Here is a 25,670-nt window from a genome sequence, read left to right on the forward strand (position 1 = left end):
ATCAGCTCCCTCAAAACCTCCTTTAGCTCTTTTATCAGGAACCAGCTGCTTGCAGGTCCCTCCCTATGCCAGGTGTCTCCAGTTAGCTCATTTAGCTTGTTAGCTCCCTCACTCCCTCTGCTCTCTCACAAAGATCAAAAATGAGAGACACGCTAATAAATATTCATGCAGGAAACTTAACATGCTATAGAATTCCTTCCTTCAGTATAAACAACTCTTTCTAGAGCCTCAGGGTCACAATTCTTTATCTCTGATGTAAACAATTGTGAACAACAAAAGCGAGGAGATCCAAAATGTTTGTGGAACAGAGTTCACTTTGGGACTAAAATGAGGGATGTCCCTCAAGACGAGAGACAACTGAGAGGTATGGTTACAACTTTTACTGTGGGGTTGCTACTGGCTGTGCCTCCAAAACAGGATGTGCTGTTGCTAAGAAAGTGGTTTCTGTAGCAGCCATAATCACATAAACACTTTCTGATTCTCTTTCCCTCACCTAGGTGATCTTTACAGGAGCTGAAGAAGTCTGGATAGAAGCAGCCCAAAATCTGATTTAGTTGTTTTTGTCGCAGATGGAATGTGAGCAAACCCCACGCTAAAGGATCTGTGAGCTCAGGCATTCTTGAACTTCAAGACACTATGGGGTACATAACAACCAGAAAAACAACTCATTATTTTGCAGCCATGAGCCCTTCTAATCATTCATACTAAGCTATAATAATACTAGAAAAAGGTAAATTTTCATCACATTGAATGTGCAAAATTCCCATTAGCAAGAGGAGCATGAATTCCAGACTATTAATGACCTATTAGTTTTAATTGATTTTAAAAAACAAACCATTTATGGGTTGCAAGTGGAAAAGCAACTAATAGTAAATTGCTAAAGAAAAGCTACAGATACCTTGGCAAAAACAGCAGGCCAAACAGGGCTCAAAATCAGTTATGTCAAAACAAATATCCTTGAAGCCCAGGCATCAAGCAGTAACATCATATTAGAAGGCAAAAACATCAAGAAAGTAGAAAAGTTCATTTATCTGGGGAGCACCATACCAGCCAACAAAGACCTGGAGAAAGAAGTGACCTCAAGGAAATATCATTAAACAATGTGTGAAAATCAAAGATACACAGCACCATAACAAACCTAAGAATTTTCAACTCAAACATAAATCTCAGTGCTAACATGCATCTGTGAGAGCTGGCGATCCATTAATGTGTTAGATCGAAAACTAGACACCTTGGAATATAAGTACCTATGAAATATTTTAGGCATTGGATAGAGAGACTGTCACCAGTGAAGAGATCTAAGAAATTACCAACCAGTGGCTCATCTCCACTAGGATCAGAAGGAAGCACTGGATATATTTGGGGCATGTACTCTGGATGCCAACACACAGACTCCCACATGAAGCTGTCAAGTGGAAATCAACTGCTGTGAGGAAAGAGGGCACCAGAGAGAAACCTTAAAAAGGACCCTTCACAGGGCAAAACAGTTGATCTCAACACCGTGGAGCAGTTTGAAACAGCAGCTATCCCATTAAATTACATCACATAATGGCAAACAACTAAATATTGACAAATGTTATAAGGGCTTGTATACAAATGCCAGAAGTCTAAATACTAAGATGGGGAACTTGAGTGGCTGGTCTTAAATGAGGATACTGAAATACTAGGTATCACAGAAACTTGGTAGAACAATGCTAACCAATGGAACATGGTAATACCAGAGTACAAATATATAGGAATGACAGAGTAGATTGTGCTGGTGAGGGAATGGCGCTATATGTAAAAGAAACCATAGAATCAAATATAGCAGAAATCTTAAAGGGATCAAACTGTACCATAGAATCTCTATGGATTGAATAATAAGAGGATAGCAGTGGTGGCGGTGATTGTGTAGCCCCTGAGAGAGGCTACAAAAATAGAAAACTCAATCATGATGGGGGATTTCAACTGACCCCATATTGACTGGGTACATATCCCCTCAGGACGGTATGCAGAAATAAACTTTCTTCACATCATTAATGACTGCTTCGTGGAGCAGCTAGTCCTGGAACCCACAAGGGGAGAGGCAATGCTTGTTTTAGTCCTAAGTGGAGCACAAAGTCTGATCCAAGAGGTTGTTATAGCTGAACCATGCAGTAATAGCAACCATAATGTAATTAAATTTAACATCCTGGGGGGGGGGGGAAGTTACCAAAGAAACCCCCCAAAATGTCATTTAACGTTAAAAGGGGGGAACTAAATAAAAATGAGGCCGTTAGTTAAAAGGAAATTAAAGAGAACTGTCACAAGAATGAAATGCCTGCAACCCACATGGAAGCTGTTTAATAACACCATAACAGAGGCTCAAACTAAATGTATACAGTAAATTAAATAAAAAACAGTAAGAGACCCGAAAAATGCCATCATGGCTAAACAACAGAATAAAAGAGGCAGTTAGAGGCCAAACACATCCTTTAAAAATTGGAAGCCAAATCCTACTGAGGAAAATAGAAGTATAAATTCTGGCAAGTCAAATGTAAATGCATAATTATGCAGGCCAAAAAAGAATTTGAAGAGCAATGAGCAAAAGACACAAAAATGATCAACAAAAAAAATTGTAAGTACCTTAGAAGCAGAAAGCCTGCCAAACAATCAGTAGGGCCACTGGACAATCAAGGGGCTAAAGAAACAGTCAAGAAAGACAAGGCCATTGTGGAGAAGCTAAGTAAATTCTTTGCACTGATCTTCACTGCAGAGGATGTGAGGGAGATTCCCACATTCTTTTTAAATCTGACAAATCTGAGGAACAGTTTCCGAGTGAGGGATCAGTAGAGGAGATTTCAGAACAAATTGATAAATTAAACAGTAATAAGTCACCAGGACCATACGGTATTCGCCCAAGAGTTCTGAAGGAATATGAAATTACAGAACTACTAACTGTGGTATGTAGTCACTGTACCAGATAAGGGTAGCTAATGCAATGCCGAAAAAAAGGCTCCAGAGGTGATCCTGGCAATTATAGGCCAGTAAGCCTAACTTCAGTACCAGACAAATTGGTTGAAACTATAATAAAGAACATAAATACCAGACACATAGATGAATATTTATGGTGGAGAAAAGTCAAGATGGCTTTTGTAAAGGGAAATCATGCCCCACCAATCTATTAGAATTCTCTGTGGGTGTCAACAAGCATGCAGACAGAGTGATCCAGTGGATATAGTGTACTTAGACTTTCAGAAAGCCTTTGATAATGTCCCACACCAAAAGTTCTTAAACAAAACAAGCAGTCATGGGCTAAGAGGAAAGGACTTCCCATGGATCAGTACCTGATTAAAAGATAGGAAACAAAGGGTAGGAATAAATTATTGGCTTTCACAATGGAGAGGATCTGTACAGGGATCTCTGCTGTTCATCATATTCATAAATGATCTGGAAAAAGCTGTGAAGAGTGAGGTGTCAAAATTTGAAGACAATACAAAATTATACAAGAAAATTAATTCCAAAGCTGACTGGGAAGAGTTACAAAGCAATCTTACAAAATTGGGTGACCAGGCAAGAAAATTAAAGACAAAGTAGGTTATTGGACCAACTTCTGTTGGTGAGAGAGAGAAGCTTTCAAGCTTACGCAGAGCTCTTCTTCAGGTCAGCTCTGTGTAAGCTCAAAAGCTGTCTCTCTCACAAACTGAAGTTGGTCCAATAAAAGATATTACCTCACCCACCTTGTCTCTCTAATATCGTTGCACCACGAATAACACTGCATGGGCAAGAAAATGGCTGATTAAATTCAGTGTCGATAAGTGCAAAGTAATGCATATTGGAAAACATAATCCCAACTATATATACAAAATGATGGGGTCTAAATTAACTATTACCCCTCAAGAAAGAGATCATGGAGTCATCATGGACAGTCTTCTGAAAACAGCCACTCAATGTGCAGTAGCAGTCAAACAGCGAACAGAATGTTAGGAACCATTAAGAAAGGGATAGATAATAAGACTGAAAATGTCATATTGCCACTATATAAATCTATGGTGCGCCCATGCCTGGAATACTGTGTGCAGTTCAGGTCGCCCTATCTCAAAAAAAGATATATTAAAATTGAATAAGGTTTAGAGAAGGGCAACAAAAGTTATTAGGGGTATGGAACAGCTTCCGTATGAGAAGAGATTAAAAAGACTGGGACTGTTCAGTCTGGAAAAGAGATGACTAAGGCAGGATATGATAGAGGTTTATAAAATCATGACTGGTGTGGAGAAAGTGAATAAGGAAGTGTTATTTACCCCATCACATAACTTACAAACCAGGGCTCACCCAATGAAATTAATAGGCAGCCAGTTTAAAACAAACATAAGGAAGTACTTCTTCACACAATGCACAGTCAACCTGTGGAACTCATTGCCAGGGATGTTGTGAAGGCCAAAAGTATAACTGGATTCAAAACAGAATTAGATAAATTCATGGAGGATAGGTCCATCAATGGCTATTAGCCAAGATGGTCAGGAATGCAACCCATGCTCCAGATGTCTTTTAGCCTTTGAATGCCTGAAGCTAGGACTGGACAACAGGGGATGGATCACTCATTAATTGCCCTGTTCTGATCATTCCCACCGAAGCATCCAGCTCTGGCCACTGTGGGAGAACAAGACACTGAGCTAGATGGAACACTGGTCTGACCCAATATGGCCATTCTTATGTTCTTAAACACTGTCAGGAATGGTCTAGGTTTACTCTGTCCTGCCTCAGTGTAGGGGGCTGGATTAAATGACCTCTCAAGTCAAGGTCTGCTTTGGCCTAATTTTAAAGCCTGACCCAAACCCAACTAGACCACAGCCAGTCTAAACCCAACCTGAGCAGATTGAGTTCTTTTCCTACCTGGTCTGAATCCAACACTTGTAGTTGGGTCCCATTGGGTTCGGGTCCTGTTGCAAGGATCTGCTCTCAAGGTCCCTCCCAGTCCTACATTTCTATGATTCTATGAGGGAGTTACTCTGGCTCATAACTCTTTACAGAAATTAATATTAATGGGAGTTCCAAACCTAATCTAACCTGCACAAAAATTAAAAATCCCTAATGTTTCACACTTCAGTCCTGAGTATATCAGAATTCTAGTAGGCTGTTGGAGTTCATCAAAGTTCCCAAACTAGAATTCCATGCTCAAGAGGGTGGGCAAGCTGCAGATTTCAGTTCTAGATTTCAAATTGCACTAAGTTCTGAGGCATTTGGATCTAGGGGTTAAGTTCTTGCCCATCTCCACTATTAATAACTAAAAGTTGCATAGTGTTCTTGCCAGACAGGGTGGATGTGGTGTTTCATTTACAGAAAACTCATAAAAAAAAGGCATTACCATTTAAACACTGACATGGAGTTTATTTTCAACATATCTTTGTGAAAATCCTATTCTTTTTACTAAAACTATTAGTTTAAGTTTATTTGTCTAGAAAACCCCTCATAACATAAATAAATATGTTTTCTATCAATAGAAACTTATTTGAACTGTAAACAGAAGCTGAGGGTTGCTATGGTGTGTTCTTTTGCTCACAGGCTGTTTAGTTCATTGAGCGAACAACAACACCTACAGTGGAGTTCATAAAACACAGAGCACAGGAGTAAAACAACTGTCCTCAGCATGGCTCTGCGAAGTCCTTATTTCAAGCAAACCAATGTGATATCGCAAGATCAACAGGGAAGGTACGTACAAGCAGGAAGTCGGATTGATCAGTTTCATTGTAGGTGGGGTTACTTTAACCTATATTTTGTGATATCAAGATATAAGGCAGCTCTCAAAGTTTGTTTGTTTTTGTGTTTTTTACAAGCTCAATCACCAAAAGTTATAGGCTGCCTTTAGTTAAAATACACATTCTAAATGAATATTTACCATAGATTAGGCTAAAGGGACATTTAAGAGACTCCAAAAGGTGTGTGGGCTGCTGCAGAATGGGAGTACAGAGTGCCCAGGGACATGATGCAGCTTTATTTATTTATACCACTCCCCCTACACTTAAACATGCCTCTCAGCATTTGATGCAAATGGTATATGGCAGCTGAGATTGCTATTAGCTTTGAGTTCAGTTCTGTCTGAAAACATCACACACACACCCAGTGGTCCCACAAGCTGAAGGTTTAGCTGAGTCACTCAAGGTTTCAGGTTTCAAAATGAAACTTTTTCACAAGAATATTGAATCCCATTAAGTATGGAGTTGCTGAGGCATCTCTAAAATGAATCCATCTATTAGGCCTGGTCTACACCTAAAAATTAGATCAATTTAGCTATGTTGCTCAGGGCTATGATAAATTTCACGCCCTGAGCAACTTAGCGAGGTTGACCTAAGCTCTAGTATAGACACGGCTAAGTCAAGAACTCTCTTCTCATGGAGATGGATCAACTACATTGACAGAAAAACCCCTTCCATCACTGTAAGAAGCGTTTCTACCCTACAGCGCTATAGTGGAAGAACTGCAGTGTCATAGCTGTGCCACTGCAGCAGCTATGGTGTAGACATGGCCTTCATTAGAAGATAACATCATAACTTAGAGTTTTTAAACTGTGTCTATGCTGTAGCTACAAGTATAAGAAAGCTGCTGCTATTTACTTATGCTAACTAACTGATCAGAGAGTACATGTTTTACTAAAATCAGAAATACAGTAATATAGGTAAAAGCTTCCATATGAATTCTGTATAAAATTTTACTTTTCGTCTCAAATGTCCAGCTTTTCTGAATAGTCCTATAAGGTTGTTAGAAGGAAAGGTTGATGCTTTTAAAAAATTAATAAGGATGCCAATTTTAATGGGAAATAGTGGTTTGGCTCACGTGGGAGTAATTAACTATAATAGGAGCTACATTTGTAATAAGTCAGGCAAAGAATGGAATATTTCACCCCTCATTAGTAAAAGAAGGCAATACGTGAAGCAGGAGTTCTGTTCATTTATTGTAACCCCTTTGGGGTTTAGAGAGCATGGCCCCTTTAAATCTTCTTCCTAAGGGGGGAGGAGAAGCAGTGAGAGAAAGGAGGAAAGCTCCAGGGTGTGGCTCTGGAGTTCCAGAGAGAGAAGGGCTGCAGCCCGCAGGCCCTTACAAAATGAAGCAATAGAGAACCTGCCTAAAGCCTGGGAACAGGGCCGTCCTTAGCTATTCTGGGACCCTACGCAGCCCCTCCACCCCCTGCAGGGGATCTGGGGGCCCCAGGCCTCTGCAGGGGGGTGTGAGGATGGCCCCAGGCCTCCACCAGGGGGGGCTGGCTTGCGGGGCAGGAAGGAACCACCCCCTAGCACTCACCGGTGGCACAGCTGAGGCCGGGTCCCTGCACTTCCCGCTGCCAATGAATGCAGGCCCAGCCGTGCTGCAGTTCTCAGGGGTGGGAAGAGGCGGGGCTGGACGGAGCAAGGGCGGGAAGAGGCGGGGTGGAGGCAGAGCAGGGCGGGGGCTGGGCCAGGGGGCCATGGGGAAGAGGTGGGGCAGGGGCTGGAGCAGCACGCAGCTGCGCAGGCAACAGGAAATTTTGTGCCCCAAGTTTCCTGGTGCCCTGTGCAGCTGCGTACTTTGCATATGGGTAGGGACAGCCCTGCCTGGGAAGGACAAAGCGGCTGATCGGGGACACCCTAGGACAGGAGCCAGGAGGAGCACTGTGCCAGGGAGGAATCGCCCAAGAAGGACAGGCCGGAGCTGTACCCAGTATTACGGCTGCCCAGAGCTGCATGGGGCTGTGATAACTGGGACTTGTGACTCTGCATTGGGAATAAGGAGGGAGGCTGTAGCTAGTTAAGTGGGGAGGTGGTCGCTCTGTGTGGCTTTGCAAAGAGCAGCAGAAGAGGGCACCGGAGGGGTTTGTTGGGGGAAAGTTCACTGGCGCTAATGACGACCAGGAGCACCCAAGACTCACCACTGGACTGGAACTTTGCCCAGGACTCCTGAACTCTGTATGCAGACACATTGCTCGGTGTCTGCCCTTTCAGACTGTGGTACCACAAGGCTTGTGGGGCCTTGGTTTGAATGCAACCCTGTTTTACTGCTCCCCCTATATTTCCCCTTGTTGTTTTTCTCCTCTCATCCCTCTGTAAATAAATATTTCCCTTTCTTATATCCATTGTACTTTTCCTGTGGGGGTGTGTGTTCACTCTGGGGGGGGTTGGAACAGGTGCTTCTGGGGTGGAAGGGATTTTTCCTGCTGCATTCCTGCGCGCGCGCTCTCTTGGCCAGAGCTGCCTGCAGAGCAGACTCCATCTTGGCTATGAGGGCGCTAAAGTTACATTATTAGTAATAGAACGTAATGACATATCAGTTTGTTGAGTAGCCATTCCTCCGAGACAGAGATGGGATTAATCAGAGTTAACTCACGCAATTAACTCAAAAAAATTAATCGCGATTAATCGCAGTTAAACAATAGACTACCAATTGAAATTTATTAAATATTTTGGATGTTTTCTTCATTTTCAAATATATTGATTTAAATTACAACACAGAATACAAAGTGTACAGTGCTCACTTTATATTATTATTTTTATTACAAATATTTGCACTGTAAAAAATGATAAAAAATAGTATTTTTCAATTCACCTCATACAAGTACTGTAGTGCAATCTCTTTACTGTGAAAGTGCAACTTGCAAATGTAGATTTTTTTTTACATAACTGCACTCAAAACAAAACAATACAAAACTTTAGCGCCTACAAGTCCACTCAGTCCTACTTCTTATTCAGCCAATCTCTAAGACAAACAAGTTTGTTTACATTTACGGGAGATAAGAAGCTCACCACTTCTTATTTACAATGTCATCTGAATGTGAGAACAGGCGTTCGCATGGTACTTTTGTAGCCGGTATTGCAAGGTATTTACGTGCCAGATATGCTAAACATTCGTATGCCCCTTCATGCTTCGGCCACCATTCCAGAGGACATACTTCCATGCTGATGACGTTCGTTAAAAAAATAATGCATTAATTAAATTTTGACTGAACAATTTGGCAAAGAATTGTGTCTCCTGCTCTGTTTTACCTGCATTCTGCCATATATTTCATGTTATAGCAGTCTTGGATGATGACCCAGCAGATGTTGTTCATTTTAAGAACACTTTCATTGCAGATTTGACAAAACGCAAAGAAGCTACCAATGTGAGATTTCTAAAGATAGCTACAGCACTCGATCCAAGGTTTAAGAATCTGAAGTACCTTCCAAACTCTCAGAGGGACGAGGTGTGGAGCATACTTTCAGAAGTCTTAAAAGAGCAACACTCCTATGCAGAAACTACAGAACCTGAACCACCAAAAAATAAAATCAACCTTCTGATGGTTGCATCTGACTCAGATGATGAAAGTGAACATGTGTTGGCCACACTGCTTTGGATTGTTATCGAGCAGAACCCATCATTATCATGGATGCATGTCCTCTGGAATGGTGGCCAAAGCACGAAGGGACATATGAATCTTTAGCGCATCTGGCACGTAAATATCTTGTGATGCCGGCTACAACAGTGCCATGAGAACGTCTATTCTAACTTTCAGGTGACATTGTAAACCAGAAGCGGGCAGCATTATCTCCTGCATATGTAAACAAACTTGTTTGCCTGAGTGACAGGCTGAACAAGAAGTACGACTGAATGGTCTTGTAGGCTCTAAAGTTTTACATTGTTTTATTTTTAAATGCAGTTATTTTTATACATAATTCCAAATTTGTAAGTTCAACTTTCATGATAAAGAGACTGCATAACAGTACTTGTATTAGGTGAATTGAAAAATACTATTTTTTTTTACAGCACAAATATTTGTAATAAAAAATAAATATAAAGTGAGCACTGTACACTTTGTGTGCTGTGTTGTAACTGAAATCAATATATTTAAAAATGTAGAAAACATCCAAAAATATTTAAATAAATGGTATTCTATTATTGTTTAACAGTGTGATTAATCGTGATTCATTTTTTTAATCACTAGATAGCCCTAATAAAAATGCTTAAAATCCATAATTTCATACAACTGTGAAAATTTATACCAATAATTGAGAAAAGGCTTTAAAATAAACATTGATATTCTGTCAAAATTGTTTTAAAAACTTGAATTCTACTATGCCTATTTTTAAATATGAAGGCCTTTTTAAGTAGCTGCAATTGGAAAACTAGGAGTAGGATATTAAAAAGAGCCTGAGACATTTAGGCACCTGAATCCCCATTGGGCCCCTTTGAACATCCCAACCTATGTGAACAAAATAACACAAACAATTGCATCCTGGTTTTTTGCTCGTGGCCCATAAGACCCACTTCTCTAAAAATTTGGCCCCAGAGTCACGTTTGGTGGCTAGAGGAGGTGAAAATGTGGGGAAAGTGGTGTTCTAGGCCATTAGTATTTAGATGATTTAAACAGTCTGTACTGCAGTTGTATCGCAGTTGTTCAAATTATGGCATACACACGGGGTATGTCTGCACTTTGAGCTGGGGTTGTGATTCCCAGTTCCAGGAGACATACCTGCACTAGCTTTGAGAGATCTAGGATGCTAAAATTAGAGTATACCCACAGCAGCGCGAGTAGCAGGATGAGCTGGCCCCTCCCAAGTACATACTCTCTGAGGGACGGCTGGCCCCTCCCGTTACTTGTGCTGGCCCAGCTACACTCTATTTTTAGTTTCAGAGTAACAGCCGTGTTAGTCTGTATCCGCAAAAAGAAGAACAGGGTGCCACAAGTACTCCTGTTCTTCTATTTTTAGTGTGCTGGCTTAATCAGAACTAGCATGCAGGGCCGGCGCAACCCATTAGGTGACCCTACAATTTGGGGGGCGGCGACTGCGGCGGTATTTCAGCGGCGGGACCTTCCGCTGCCTCCGTGGGGGGCGGCATTTCGGGGCGGGACCTTCCACTGCCTAGGGCGGCAGAAAAGCTGGTGGTGCTCCTGCTAGCATGAGTACGTTTCCTTGAGCCGGGAATCACACACCCAGCTCCAAGTGTAGATAGACTATTGCAGCTTACAGCCTCTCCCTTCTGACATATGGAGGCATAGGAACTGTCCTACCAGAAAAGGCTAGTGGTCCATCTAGTCCAGTACCTTGTATCTGACAGTGGCCAATGTCAGATATTCAGAAGAAGGTGTAAAATCCCTCTAATGCAACTACCTAATAGTGCAATATTGCCCCATCTAGCGATCAGTTGCTAGGAGCCTGTGTAATTTTATCTTAGTAATGCAACTTCATTATTATTCCTATAACAACTGTCTACTGCTATTTTGGAAGCTTATTAAATTGGCCTCAGCATTCCGGAGAGTCCATTCCCATCTGACCTGAGCATTCTGAAACAGAGCCTCCTGAACCCAGAGCCCCCTTGCCTGGGAGCTGGAGCACTGCCCATCATTGCAGACAAGCTTTGAATCAGTGTCTTCAGTAAAACTATAAAAAGGTATTTACAAAGATATTTACAAAGCCATCTGTCACAAGCAGAGTCCAGACTGATAAATTTTAAATGCTAACAAATGCTGCTGATCCAATTTTGTTTGACTGCTGCTGCCACATGTCTTGGGATTCATGAGGGCCTCAGCTGTTTTTCTTTCATGTTTGTATTGCTACCTGAAGCATGGGGATTTAGTAATAGAGTTTCTATTTTTAAAAGGTAAATGATGTCTAAGCCACCTAAGCAGACAACTACAATTAAAGCATTAAAAGTGTTTTGCTACAACAAGTAAAACTTGTGGTCAAAATTTTCAAACCTGGGTGCCTAATTTTAGGCTCTTAGATCCATATTTGGGGGCCTCAACAGAAGCAGTTTGAGTTTCAGTCAATGGAAGCTGCACATGCTGAGCACCTTTGAAAATCAGGCCACTTTTATTTAGGTGCCTAAATATGCACTTAGGTGATGAACTTTGGGCACTCAAGTTTGTAAACTCTGACCTTATTTTATTTAAGATGAGCTACAGTAGAGTGCCCAGATAGCAAGTATGAAAAATAGAGACAGAGTGTGGAGGGTAATAGGCACCTATATAAGAAAAAGCCCCAAATATTGGGACATCTGGTCACCCTAAGCTACAGTGACTCTATTAGGCAACCAAGCACTCAAACAGATGCAGAAAAGCAATTATGAGAAGAAAGCAAAGCTGCTATCCCTCTCTGAATATGGTGAGGAGATGGCAAATGGAAACCTTCTTAGATGTTGTTCAAGGAAAATGCTCTTGAATACTTTAGATTACAAATAACTAATGGATAACAGTTGGAAAGAGAGTGAAAAGGCATCTTGAAAATTAAAATAGGCTCTGAAAAATCATAATCCACAATGCAACATACTATCTAACATACTACTAACAAAGCTGCTATCCCTCTCTGAATATGGTGTAATTAAAAGACCTGCCTGCTAATAATGGCTCCTTGTGTTTGTGGGTATAGATGAGATTGCTGCCTTACTGTAGATCCCTATTACATTGATATCAAGCATAGTCCTTTCATAAATAATTGGTCATGTTATCCCAGTAACTAATGAAGTTCTCTTGGAATTATTTAGACCAATTGTGCAGGGGGAAATGGAAAGATAAAATAAGATAAAGCAATGTTGTTCTCTCATCTAAGTGCTAAAGCTCCCTCTAGCGATGAGAATATTCCTTAAGCAATTATAAACATCAAATACAAAATAATAAAGGCCTAGTATGGCTGTCTATTCACACCCTATGCCTTCCTGGATCTTGGCTGGATTATTGCAATGTGCTTTATCTGGGACTCCAACTGAAAACTACTCATAAATTTCAGCCACAGAAGAACACAGCAGCACAACTGCTCTAGGACCTTTGTCTACAAGAACAACAAGGAGTCCGGTAGCACTTTAAAGACTAACAGATTTATTTGGGCATAAGCTTTTGTGGGTAAAAAACCCACTTCTTCAGATGCTAAAGAAGTGAGGTTTTTTACCCATGAAAGCTTATGCCCAAATAAATCTGTTAGTCTTTAATGTGCCACCGGACTCCTCATTGTTTTTGTGGATACAGACTAACACGGCTACCTCTCTGATACTTTGTCTACAAGAGTTTTTGAGGCCAGTATGTTGCAAACTGCACCTGCTGCCTGTTATCTCACAAGTATACTTCAAGATTTTATATATAATCTCTTTTAGTAACATGGGACCTAATAAACTGTATCTTAATTTATGCCCCACTATGGTAATTAAGAGCAGTGATGACCGAAGGCCTAGTCTCCCCAGATATAATCTCAAAATGGTGATAGGATGGATGGCTTTCTCCTTCAAGTGCCACAACTCTACTTGGTAATGCTCTCTCCTCAAACTCTCTGGCCTGTGTTATACAGGAGGCCAGAGGAGATGATCATAATGATCCCTTCAGGCCTTAAATTCTATGAATCTCAACCTAAACCACGGAATATCTATGGCAATCTTCCTAGCAAGTCGACAAACACTTTAAATGGCCTTTTTGTAGTTTTCTCACCTATAATTTTAATGACAGTTTGTGCACAGTGCTGTATACAATATAAAAGGCAAAGAAAGATTACATGACATGCCTGACCACGGCTACATTGCAATTCAGTGACAGGCCCAAGAATGGAAGAACACAGACTTCTTCCTATCCCCCACTCTAGGGTTGCCAACTCTGACTGATCCTATTAAAATCTCCCAGATTGCTTTCAATAGTCACCGGGAGATAGATGCTGATTCCGGGAGACTCCCGGCCAATCCTGGAGGGTTGGCAACCCCACCCCACTCCTCTGCTCTCACCTTCACAAAACACCACAGCAAACATGTGACAATCCTGAGAGTTTAGAAGAATGCATATTTAATGCAATATAAAAAAAAGTCTCTATTTATATAGGGGAAAAAATCCCAACACATTAGTGAGTTGGGGGAGAGGAAAATAACACTGCATGTTACTGTAACATTCTGCAATGTATGGAAACATAAATATAAAAGAGACTTCTGAAAACAAACACATTGGAAAGAATTCCAGACCCTTCATTCTGAAATCAAATCCCATGGGCAGAACCAGAGTGCCTTAGTCTTGAAGGAAACTGCGATATTTTCTGCCATGTACCAATACACACAGACTTTTCTACTATGTTGACTTCATCACAGTCTTCCCTCCCTCCCCAACTCCAAAGACAAAATTCTCTGCTGATAGTTGAAAATGCATTCTCTGAATTTTCCAAACCATTTCCATGAAACAATAAAACCACAATACAGTGTTTAAGGACAAGACTCGTAATCCCGATCCTTCAATGAGAGTAACACAGGCTTACCCCTGCGCCTCATGGAGCTTATTATGGGATTGGGATGGGAGTTCTAGCAACAAATTTACCAACTAAAATCATTTCCACCAAAGGCAAAGCAGAAGTTGGTTCCAGATAAGAAAAAATACGGTTGATATTGACTTACACAGTCTGATTTTTCTAACTATTGTAAAGTTTAAATAGTTTAGATTTTGGAGAAATTACATAGTTTAAAATAATGTTTTTTTAAAAAGCAGTGCATGTTATCCTCAGCCATCCAGTCAAGTTTTGCATAGCTTAAACTACAACCTCCTCTTGTGGTCAAGTAAAATTAATATCTAAACATCTGAGATTTTTTCCCCACAGAAAAACATTATTTTCTTAGAGAAAAAAGCAAATTATACACATGCTTAGAAAGAATGAAATGATATGATTTTTTCAAATAAAAGTTTACACTTGTATCACCATTGTAAATCAAGAACATCATTAAAACTCTACCTGAGAGTTCTGGATGCTTCCATTACATAAACACAGGCCTGCGGAACAAACTACATACAGCAAACTCCTAACCAGAGTTTCTGCCACTTACAGTGTCCCTTTTTAAAAATGTCCCAGACACAGTTCCCCCCCACCCCAAAAAAAGGCCTATTGGTACATTAGACTCAAGTTTACATATAGATTCAGATCTAAATAGAGATATAGATCCCTCCCTTCCCTCAGAGACCCCACTGCTGATCTACCAGGAATTGAACTCTGGAGTGCACTGACTGATAAACACATTGGACCTTAGGCTCAAAGTTAAAAATAGCCTCCTGCTTCAGCCTGCTTGTAAATGCCACCACATGGCAATATCACCTCATATGGCTAATCAGCCACATGTACTGTACCCTGAAGAGCAATCTGGGATGCAAGTCACTGAGCAGACCCTGAGGAGGAATCCAGCAAAGTAGCAGGCTGGACTGGGGAATGGCTCTTTTTTCAGTTCAGTGGCACTTATAAGGAAGATGAGGCTGGAGGACAGTTTTACTGTTCAGCCCCCAGCTGGATGTATTAGTCTGTCACAGTGGACCCAGGGACTTTTAGCAGATGGTCAGCTCCTTGTCCAGAGAGCAGTATACAATTAAAGGTCTCTCCTCTTGAACCAATTTTTGATTGTTCAGGCCTGCAGGAGTTTTCCATGGGAGTTTTCTTAGTCCGGCCTGAAATTAAGCGGCTTTCAAAGTGTGAAACTAACATTGATCCCTGGAAAGACCTTATTCTAAACAAACAGAAATTCCCTCCTGATGAGAGTTCAAAGCCAAGTCCCCAGCAGCTGTCTGCATTGGTTTCCACTCCCTCTGGGATAAATATTCATGAGCCAGCCTGGTTTCCAATGGAGACAGTAAACACACTGGGGAAGCCAGCAACTATCAGGGGGTTCTGTTTCGGTTGTACACACAGAATAAAACTAACCCTGGCAAACTCGGCAGCACACTTTACACCAGGCTTTGCTACTAACACAGCCGCTGTTCTGGGGACTTTGAGATCAACGTCAAGTCGTCTCGCCTGCACACAGCAGTAGCTGGTGTCTCAGAAGCTGAGAATTAGGTCTTGCTGGCTACAGCCGGTATCTTTAGCCTTTAGTAAGGATTGTTCTTTTTAAGATTATTACAGTGAAGCGTCTCTTAGTAGTCACCCAATGGGGCAACACAAACCAGCTGCCTAGTACAAGTTGGTTTTAAGTAAAGGGGAAACAAAATAGCACATAGGTCGCCTGTTGGAGGTTGGGTTCTTAGTGCAGATTCCTTGCCAAATCCTGAAAGGAAGTGCTAGGAGAGAAAGGGATGCAGGAGAGAGAGCTGTGGAATTGGAGGGTCTTGGAGAGCATCTCTTCTTAGCCTTCCTAGTGGTGACAACATAACGCGTCTCAGGGTAGACACAGATGGGAAGCAGATCAACTGGATTCAGGAGAACCACCTCCGCCGGGTACCGGTTACCAGCAGCCAGACCTTTGGTGAAACTCGCCTCATCCTCATCTCCTTCTCTCAGCACCACCCAGCATGGGAAAGCTCTGCCTGCCAGTCGGGTCTTAGCACAACAGGCAGCCCGGGCCCGGGAGGAGGAGCAGGCAGCACTGCAGAGGGACCCAGTTCGGCAGGACAAGATCTGGAGGGAGTTTATGGATGCTGAGTGGAGGGGAAGAAAATATTGGTAAGTACCTCAATTCCAATTTCACGTCCTCATCTTAACACTGCCACTGCTCAGAGACGTAGGATATATCTACACTGTAGCTGGAAGGGGCAATTTCCACTCGAGTAGATATGCCTGCGCTAGCTCTGATCAAACTAGCACGATAAAGACAGAAGTGTAGCTGTGGTGGTATGAGTGGCAGGAGGGGCCAGCCATGCGAGTATGTACCTAGGGTCTCAGATGGGATCACACTCAGGGTAGCTAGCCCAGCCTGACATTTGCACTGCTGTGGCTGCACTCTATATTTAGTGCACTTACTTGAGCTAGCGTGGGTATGTCGACTTGAGCTGGAAATCACACCTACGCTCAGTGCGGACATACCCTGAGGGCCTGATCCAAAACCCATTAAGTCAAAGGAAAGACTTCCACTAAATGGACTTTGGATCAGGCCCTAATCCTGCCACTGCTGAGAGTAAACACCATCTCTGTTCTCCTCTTTTTTGCAATACTTTATTGGAGCATATCTCCTGGCAAGTCATGCTTGAACGGAAACAGAGACACTAAAGAATCCCAGGCTTAATACTGCTCAGCTGTATATGGAGGTCCACACTGTGAAGATACAAATGTGACAGCATCTGTAATTGACTGCACAGATGCTGATATTATTGCCTGTTCTCAAATTCTTGGAAGTGGCTGAAGTAGAGATTGGACAGAGTGTTCTGCCAAAAACTTATTTGTACTTCAACCCTGCAAATCTCTTGAGTGCCCCTAACCCTGCACATATAGACACACACACACACACAGGGAAAATCCCATTGTTACTAATATATCAGCAGGGTGTACAGCATGCCCAGGGCATAAATTATGCTTTGACTGGATATATACACAGCTGAGCTGATGGAACCAGGCATTAAGATCTCTCTCTCTCTCACACACACACACACACACACACACACACACACACACACACACGCGCACACACACACTATTTGTGGTCATTCTCCAATTTACAACATAAGCATGCCCGCTAGAAGAATATCTTTGGTAAAAGCAAGGTTAGCTTGAGTTCTGATTGTATGCCAGCCTCATCCAGCCAGACACTAGGGAAGCAAGGTAATAAGTAGGTGATCAGCTACCATGACCTTTCCTTGGATTCAGTGGGAAGGAGGGAAGAGAAGATCTTTTAGTAGCTCCTCTTCTTCCACCAGCAGATGGCACCAATCCTAGCAGTGATTGCTTCTTTCCTCAGGGACATATTTTTAACTTCTGTCTTTGCCTCTTTAACTCAGCCTCCAGCTGACAGGAACAAAGCTCACCAGCAGCTCCAGATCCCCGCACAGAGCTTGGAATGGGAGACGTCCTCTCCATTCTGGTAGCCTAGGAATGAAAGAGGGTGTAAGGGAATGGGACCAATGAACTGATTTTCATATGATGAAGCCCAGGCATTCCCTGATTACTAGTACTTCAGAATACAAATATAGTATTATCCAGATCTGATACGTTTGTACAGTGCCTAGCACAATGGGACCCTGATCTTGGCTGGGGCCTCTAGACACTGCTGAGATATGAAAATATATAATAATAAATACAATGCCAATTAATTATTATTATATGCTAAGCTGCACTGCAGGACTTTCACACCACAGTAGCAGTGTCCACATGATGAGTTACTGCACAGCAAGCTAGTGAGCTGTAGATTTACACCGTGGTTTGCCGTGCAGTAACTCACCAGGAAGGCAAGCCCTTAGATAGCACCTTCAAAGCCAGGTGGTCATTGCGGGAAGGAGGTGTTAAGCACAGAGAGCTTTATGATTGTAAGAAACTGTTGTCCTATTAAACTAGCCTGAGCAGCAGGAAATGGATGGATTGTAAACGTCGAATTTGAAACTTAAATAGACTGTCAAATGGCAGACACAACAGTGGCAGGTCAGCAAACAAACTTCTCTTTATTGAGTTACTTTTCTAAGGAGAGCACATACCTCAGGTGCTTCTGCCTCCCTATTATTTTTGAAGTAGACAGCCTGTAGCGCTGTGAAAACCAAACAGAATATCGCTATGTTTGTTCTTGTTAGGAGGAATTTCTTTCTATTAACATGGCTATTAGCTAGAAAAATGAGGGTAGAATACCTAGAATTCTAGCTAAGCTTGGGGATTACTCTATGTCAAAGTTTGGGTATTGTTAGTAATAACTTTTAATTGACACTAGCTGATCTCTGGGTTGTGGGTTGCTGGGAATGGAATTTTCATTGTGAGAAAAAGTGTGCAAAGACAGACATCAGAGCAGCATCTATTATTGGCATGATAGGAGAGATTGCTGGCAAGGGATCCCTTGCCAGCAACCATAACGCAGATGTCTTTGGAACACAAGAGCTCATCCACATGTTTTGGAGCTGACACTCTTGAACTTTTAGTCAATTCGGTAAATGAAGATGTTTGCAGCTCCTGCTAAGAGCAGATCAACATGTCTGCACCATGTGAAACCATTCTGTGTATCCACTGTCTGTGTGTGATTCTAATTGTTCAGATGCCACAGTGATGAGCATGATATAAGAACATGAATTAACAACTTGTGGCCCAGTTGTGTTCAAATTCAGAGCTGGATTCATTCTGAGAAGAATGTACAGCTTGGTTCTAAAATAAAGTCTGACTGTACCAAGATATTCTAGTCACAAAATTGAGGTAAAAATTATCTGGAGAGAGAGAGAGAGAGAGAGAGAGATCGGTACAGTAGCAACCCACAAAACCCTGGTCTGTATTAAAAGGCAAAATCACTATTGTAATTATCTGACTATTTCTGCTGAGAGGAAAGAGTTTGTCCTGAGAAAATGTGAGTGAAAACCTTTCATTTATTATTTGTTACAAGGACTGTGTCTTACTATATGTTTGTATACTGCCTAGCACAGTGTGATCCCAGTTGTGATGGGGGTCTTCCATTAATACCCACCTCTGCTCAAAGGGACATCTATAGTTATTACAAATATTTATACATTTAAAATAGATCAAAATAATCTCTTAATCAGGGGCTGAGCCTGCTCATTTTCTCTTGTAAAAAGAAAAGAAACCTAAACTTAATGGATCATTTGGAATCACTATTCTTTGTCTTTTGCAGCTTTATTCTATGATACTGAATCAGGTTTATTTTAAATCATAGAAAACTTATGAAACTAAAGTACAGAACAGGAATGAGTCATTTAAGTTAAAAACTTTTTTTTTTCTTTTCCAAGGTACCAGAATTGGGGTTTCATGAAGGACTATGATCCAATGGTAGGTTGCACATAAATTTACTAACTGTAATCCAGGCTTTTTTTGGTTTACAACAGGATTTCTAGTAGGCTAATATTCTAAATTGAGCCATCCTTGAAACTAATTTGTCAAATTGTTTAAGATTAAAAACTGCAGGAAAATATGCCCAAGGAATCTGAAGTACCACTCATCTGCTATTCTCGTTCTAAGCAGATGGAATGCACTGTGTGTGTATTTCACCTCAGTTTTGATTAAAGTACAAATGCCATAAAAGGACTGACATTTTAAAAGAGTGCTTGAAGAATCAGCCTAGGAAGGAATTTAAGAAATATTGTCAGCACAATAGAATCTGAGTCATTTGTTTTTAAAAACCCATCATCATCTTGCTCGACAAGTTTATAAATGGGATTATATGATGTGGTTGCCTATAATAGCAGGATACTGGACTTGATGCCTTGGGGAGCAGGGGGAGGACATCTTCCATTTTATGTTCTTGCCATCACCACCACCACAGTGGTCCTGACTGACAGCCCATAATGCTGTTGAAGTCAATGGGTTTGCATGGGAAGTCATGCTCCCAATGATAAAATTCACATTCACTGTGGAAAAATTGGAAAGAGTCCAGTGGAGGGCAACAAAAATGATTAGGGGTCTGGAGCACATGACTTATGAGGAGAGGCTGAGGGAACTGGGATTGTTTAGTCTCCAGAAGAGAAGAATGAGGGGGGATTTGATAGCTACTTTCAACTACCTGAGGGGGGGTTCCAAAGAGGATGGAGCTCGGCTGTTCTCAGTGGTGGCAGATGACAGAACAAGGAGCAATGGTCTCAAGTTGCAGTGGGGGAGGTATAGGTTGGATATTAGGAAACACTATTTCACTAGGAGGGTGGTGAAGCACTGAAATGCGTTACCTAGGGAGGTGGTGAAATCTCCTTCCTTAGAGGTTTTTAAGGCCCGGCTTGACAAAGCCCTGGCTGGGATAATTTAGTTGGGAATTGGTCCTGCTTTGAGCAGGGGGTTAGACTAGATGACCTCCTGAGGTCCCTTCGAACCCTGATATTCTATGATTCTATGAATGGGAGCAGTATCAGGTCCTTGCTTGAAGCAGAATTTCCCCTCCAGGTGCCTATATTCTAAGAGGGGGAGTGTTATCTTATCACAAGAATGTACACCAATGACTTTGAATCCAATCCTGCAGCTCTTACTCAGGCAAAACTCCTCCTTGGAGTAACTGAACATTTGCCTGTGTAAGGACACAGGACCAAACCATTTATATTTTAAAATACCAAATGACTGCAAAAAATTTTAAAAATGTATGATTCAACCAGCCAATCTGAAACTCTGCATCCTGATGAAAGTTGGTGCGTTAAATTACCATGTGCTCAGACTGTTCTTTGATTGGTTCAAAGGGATAACTTCTTGGATGCTGCTTCTTTAAAGACTGCTGACCCTTGGTGAATAAGATGGTATACCACTTTTCAACAGCAAATTAAGCGGTGTCTTCTTGGACGCTGATGGGGTGTCACCAATTTCAGTTAGCTTGATAATGATTAAGTTTACTGTCTCTACAGAGCATTTTCACATAAATTCAGTATATAAAATGTCAGGTAAAATTTTTCAAAATATCTGAGTGACTTAGGATCTTAGGTCTCATTGACTTTCAATTTCATTTTTGAAAATGGGAATTAGAGGCTGTTGAAAATTTATCCATAATCTTAAGCAAGTGTCTTTCCATTTATTTTTTCCAGGGTAAGAAAAAGGAGCAGGAGCAACTGCCCGAGTATATGCCTGTGTTCTCAGACAAAATTCCCAACACCACCAACCAGACTATCGGCAGTAGAATGAACACTGAAATTGGCAAAACTCTAGTAAACATGGATTACTTCCTCAGCCGTGGAAGACAAAAGAAGAAACTTGAGCATGAGTTCCAGCCCTCCTAGTGTTAGAAAGAAAATATCCCTAACAAGATATGTGGCAGGATTCAAGCTAACAATCTTTTTAGAGTCTCACAGTAATGACGTTACAAAGCATCAAATCCTATCCTGATATCACCGTCTTGCATGGCATTTTTTCATGAGCAAAGGTGGACCTTGTGCTTAAAAAAATTCTTCTGGGGAAATCCTCTTAATATTTGGAGTGATCAGATTAGAGTGGATATAAACATGTGCTGTTTAGATCACAGGGTCCAATCATGCTCCCATCAAAGAAAATAGCATTAACTTCAGAGGGAACAGGGTCACTACCAGAAAAGAAACCCTAACTTATCTAAGATTGGTCACAAGATCTTGCCAGATGCAAGATAATATTATATTTTTAATTTCAAAGTAATCATTGCACTAGATGGCAGCAGTCCCTTGTGTTCCGTTTATCTAGCTAGGGTTTTTAATCACACTCCCCATCACCTCAATGTCTGACCTCATCACTGAAAGTAAAAACCAAGATGATGAAAACCTCTGTTCTAATTTTTCTCCCTACTTCTGTGGAAATGGATGCAATTTTCCATTTTTTTAATTTGCTTTTTCCCTTTTCCTTCCTTTTACTATTACCACCTCCCTCCTCTTTCTCTTCTCCTCTCACTTTGTCTGATTTAGTTGTTTCTTGGGGAACACCAACACAAAGAAGAAGGTTTTACACTCTGCTCTGGAGGCACTGGTAGTCATTCTGATCTCCTTCAGTGATAAGTTCCAAGGTTCTGTTGCCCAGAAAACCTGGTCTCCCGTTCTTACAAGCTTCACCCTTGAGTTTAACAGATGCATAGTTCCTGAAGAATGTATCAGGGGATAGCCGTGTTAGTCTGTATCTACAAAAACAACAAGGAGTCTGGTGGCACCTTAAAGACTAACAGATTTATTTGGGCATAAGCTTTCGTGAGTAAAAACCTCACTTCTTCGGATAGGTTTTTACTCACGAAAGCTTATGCCCAAATAAATCTGTTAGTCTTTAAGGTGCCACCAGACTCCTTGTTGTTTTTGAAGAATGTAGTTGCCCAGGAAGATCATCATCATCTTGAGAGAGGGAGCATTTGTTAAGGTATCTAGAATCAGTTCTATAGAGGGGCTTGAAGGCAAGGATAAAGACTTTGGTTTGACCAGGGAATGGGAGTACAATGCAGAGCACTGAGATGATGCAAAGAGGATGGCTGTTTTCTGAACTAATTTTAGCTGTTTAAGGTTGGAGTGCTCAGACCAAAGTGAAGAGGGCTTTAGCAATCCAGCTTGAAGATCCCGAAAGTATGGATCACTGTAGCAGAGTCACCACCCAAATACAACAGGGCACAATGCTCTAGCCAGACTTCAGTGGAAAGGCATTTTTCTGTAGTTGCAGCTATTTCAGACTCCAGCAGCAGGGGGCAGCCCAAACGCACTCAAAAGGTGGGGACCAATTTGGCAACTGAGAGCTAGCCACCCTCAATAGAAGGTGAGGTGATGGGATTTCAGCAAGGCAAAGGGACAATTTGGAGCTGGTGCTCTCTGTGTTGGGGAGTAAAGGAGATGTAGAGGTAGGTGCCACCTGCTGCCATTTAAGACCATGGCAACACACAGTTCCCCTAATGGTTTCACCTATATTTTAAAGGCTGGGGAGAGAATTGATCTTTGTAGGATGCCACAGCTGAGCTCTCTGGAGATGGAGGAACACCACAATCTGCGAGCAGCCTGAAAGGAGGACTGGCTCCATTTCAGTGCTTTGCCATTGACCCTAGAGGAGATGCAGGAGTCTTCTATATTAAATGGTCTCAAAACAACTGTATAGAGTTGCATAAAGCAGGGGTGACATAACCATCATCCTGCCCCCTCACCCTGACAGTCCATGCTCTCTCCTGGGCCTGAGGACTGCTTCCCCTTCCTCCCCCACCACAGCATCTAAAAGAGGTAGAGAAGAGACCAGGTGCGCCCCCATCTCTACATTGACCAGCAAAGCTTGCTGGCTACAAAGGGGAATGAATGCTACCCCACCTAAGCACACAGAGATGTGCTCACTCTGTGTGCTAGAAAGTCCAGCACTGCATCCAAGACTAGCCTGTGCAGCTTGCAATTTACATTATCTCCTGGGAAATTAACATTCAGTTCTGGGCTGTAATTAGATTCCTGATCCTGAGAGATACTGCGCAGCCCCAACTCCCATTGAGGTGGGAGTTGCATGCTGAGTTGCAGGTGGTCAGTACATCTCAGGATCCAGCTCTTATCCAGCCTCATGTAAGAACAGCTCATTCATAACTAGGGCCCTACCAAATTCACGGCCATGAAAAAGCATCACAGACCGTGAAATCTGGTCTCCCCCTGTGAAATCTGGTCTTTTGTGTGCTTTTACCCTATACCATACAGATTTCACAAAGACCAGCGTTTCTCCAATTGGGGGTCCTGACCCAAAAGGGAGTTGCAGGGGGGTCGCAAGGTTATTTTAGGGGGGTCGCAGTATTGCCACCCTTACTTCTGCACTGCCTTCAGAGCTGGGCGGACGGAGAGTGGCTGCTGTTGGCCGGGCACCCAGCTCTGAAGGCAGCGCCCTGCCAGCAGCAGCACAGAAGTAAGGCTGGCAGTACCATACCATGCCATCCTTGCTTCTGCGCTGCTGCCTTCGGAGCTGGGAGGCCGGAGAGTGGCGGCTGCTGACTGAGGGCCCAGCTCAGCAGGCAGCAGTACAGAAGTAAGGGTGGCAATACCATACCCCATGCCATCCTTACTTCTGCGCTGCTGCTGGTGACGGCTCTGCCTTCAGAGCTGGGCTCCCACCCAGCAGCCGCCACTCTCCAGCTGCCCAGCTCTGAAGGCAGTGACACTGTCAGCAGCAGCACAGAAGTAAGAGTAGCCGTACTGCAACTGCCCCTCTACAATAACCTTGTGACCTCCCCTCCTCCACACACAACTCCTTTTCGGGGCAGGACCCCTACAATTACAACACCGTGAAATTTCAGATTTAAATAGCTGAAATCATGAAATTTACTATTTTTAAAATCCTATGATCATGAAATTGACCAAAATGGACTGTGAAATTGGTAGGGCCCTATTTATAACTCATTCAGTAAAGAACACTGAAAGCACATGAGGTTACATGCCTAGCAACCTGCAGGTGGCACTCCAGACCAAACAATCCCTTGGAAAGGAAACTAAGGGAAAGCAATGTTACGCAATGATTTTTAAAATTAACATTCCTATTGGCAGCATGCCAGATTCTCAGCGTGCTTACCCCTGTGTAAATCCAGAGTAACTCCACTGAAGAGTTACTCCAGATTTACACTGGGGTTGCTGAGTACATTCTCTCTCTTTTTTAAACTGGATTAAAAGCATCAAGAAAAATAATGCCACAGTAATTTCAGGGGGTGTGGGGTGTGAGGAGGTTGCAGTGAAATGTCATACTGGTTTGTCTTTTTAATTAAAGTGTCTTGGCTTTAACTGATGAAAAAATCATTTATTTTACGCAACTATTTTGATTTATTGCTGGAATGAGTTGCTGTGCGTCATCAGTGTTAAATCAGGCTGTTCTGTGCAGAGGTTTAGCCATGATGGAAATGAGAGAAGGGACATTTCACATCTTTGCTACTTGGCAATGGAAGTTTTTTGGGTCAAGTAAGGGAAATGGCTTCTTTTCAGAACTGTGTAGTGTCAATGAGGATGTGGAATTTGGGTAGCAATTAGATTTTAATTCTAAGGGCCCGATTCTGCCTTAGGGTATATGTCTACACTGCAGTTGGGGGTGTGATTGTAGCTCAGGTAGGCATGCCTGCTCTAGCTTTAATCTAGCTAGCATGGCTAAAAAAAATATTCTGGCACAGGCTGTACAAACCCACCTGGAATCAGCCTGCTAAGCTAGCTAGTTTAAAGCTAGCAGGAATATACCTACCTGAGCACCAATATTGCCTCCGCTTGCAAAGTAAATGTCCCCTTAGATACACAATTGCAACTCTCATTGAAATTCTGTGCACAAGCACACAGAAATTAGATCTATGTGTCTAAGGGAAGACTGGTGCATAGGAGATTTATACCTGAGGGAGTTGAAATTAGAGCTGGTCAAAAAATTTCTGTAAACTAGTATTGCTGGGTTTTGACCAGCTCATAGATTAGTTGAAATTTTTTGAATATTTGAAATGTTGATAATTTAAATTTAAATTTA

General features: G+C 42.0%; 1 protein-coding gene across 2 annotated transcripts; it reads left to right on the top strand.

Moving 5' to 3' along the window:
* Positions 1-5,594: 5,594 nt before the first annotated feature.
* On the top strand, positions 5,595-22,401 carry C3H2orf50 (chromosome 3 C2orf50 homolog). Of its 2 annotated transcripts, XM_054023524.1 has the most exons (4): positions 5,595-5,667; positions 16,179-16,340; positions 19,544-19,583; positions 21,311-22,401. In XM_054023524.1, exons 1-4 carry the CDS (start codon positions 5,606-5,608, stop codon positions 21,500-21,502), a joined length of 456 nt encoding a protein of 151 aa, XP_053879499.1. In that variant the 5' UTR covers positions 5,595-5,605; the 3' UTR covers positions 21,503-22,401. The 2 variants fall into 2 exon arrangements, with proteins under 2 accessions (XP_053879499.1, XP_053879497.1); XM_054023522.1 differs by lacking the exon at positions 5,595-5,667 and having other exon boundaries at positions 15,618-16,340.
* Positions 22,402-25,670: the final 3,269 nt, after the last annotated feature.

The sequence above is a fragment of the Malaclemys terrapin genome, chromosome 3 (genome assembly GCF_027887155.1).
Source record: "Malaclemys terrapin pileata isolate rMalTer1 chromosome 3, rMalTer1.hap1, whole genome shotgun sequence".
NCBI classification, from domain to species: Eukaryota; Metazoa; Chordata; order Testudines; family Emydidae; genus Malaclemys; species Malaclemys terrapin.

Excerpts from the sequence above, each read along its gene's own strand:
- C3H2orf50 (XM_054023522.1), top strand. The coding sequence starts at position 16,072 with ATGGGAAGCAGATCAACTGGATTCAGGAGAACCACCTCCGCCGGGTAC. Across the intron at positions 16,341-19,543 it reads TGGAGGGGAAGAAAATATTG|GTACCAGAATTGGGGTTTCA; the intron begins GTAAGTACCTCA and ends TTCTTTTCCAAG. Across the intron at positions 19,584-21,310 it reads TGAAGGACTATGATCCAATG|GGTAAGAAAAAGGAGCAGGA; the intron begins GTAGGTTGCACA and ends TATTTTTTCCAG.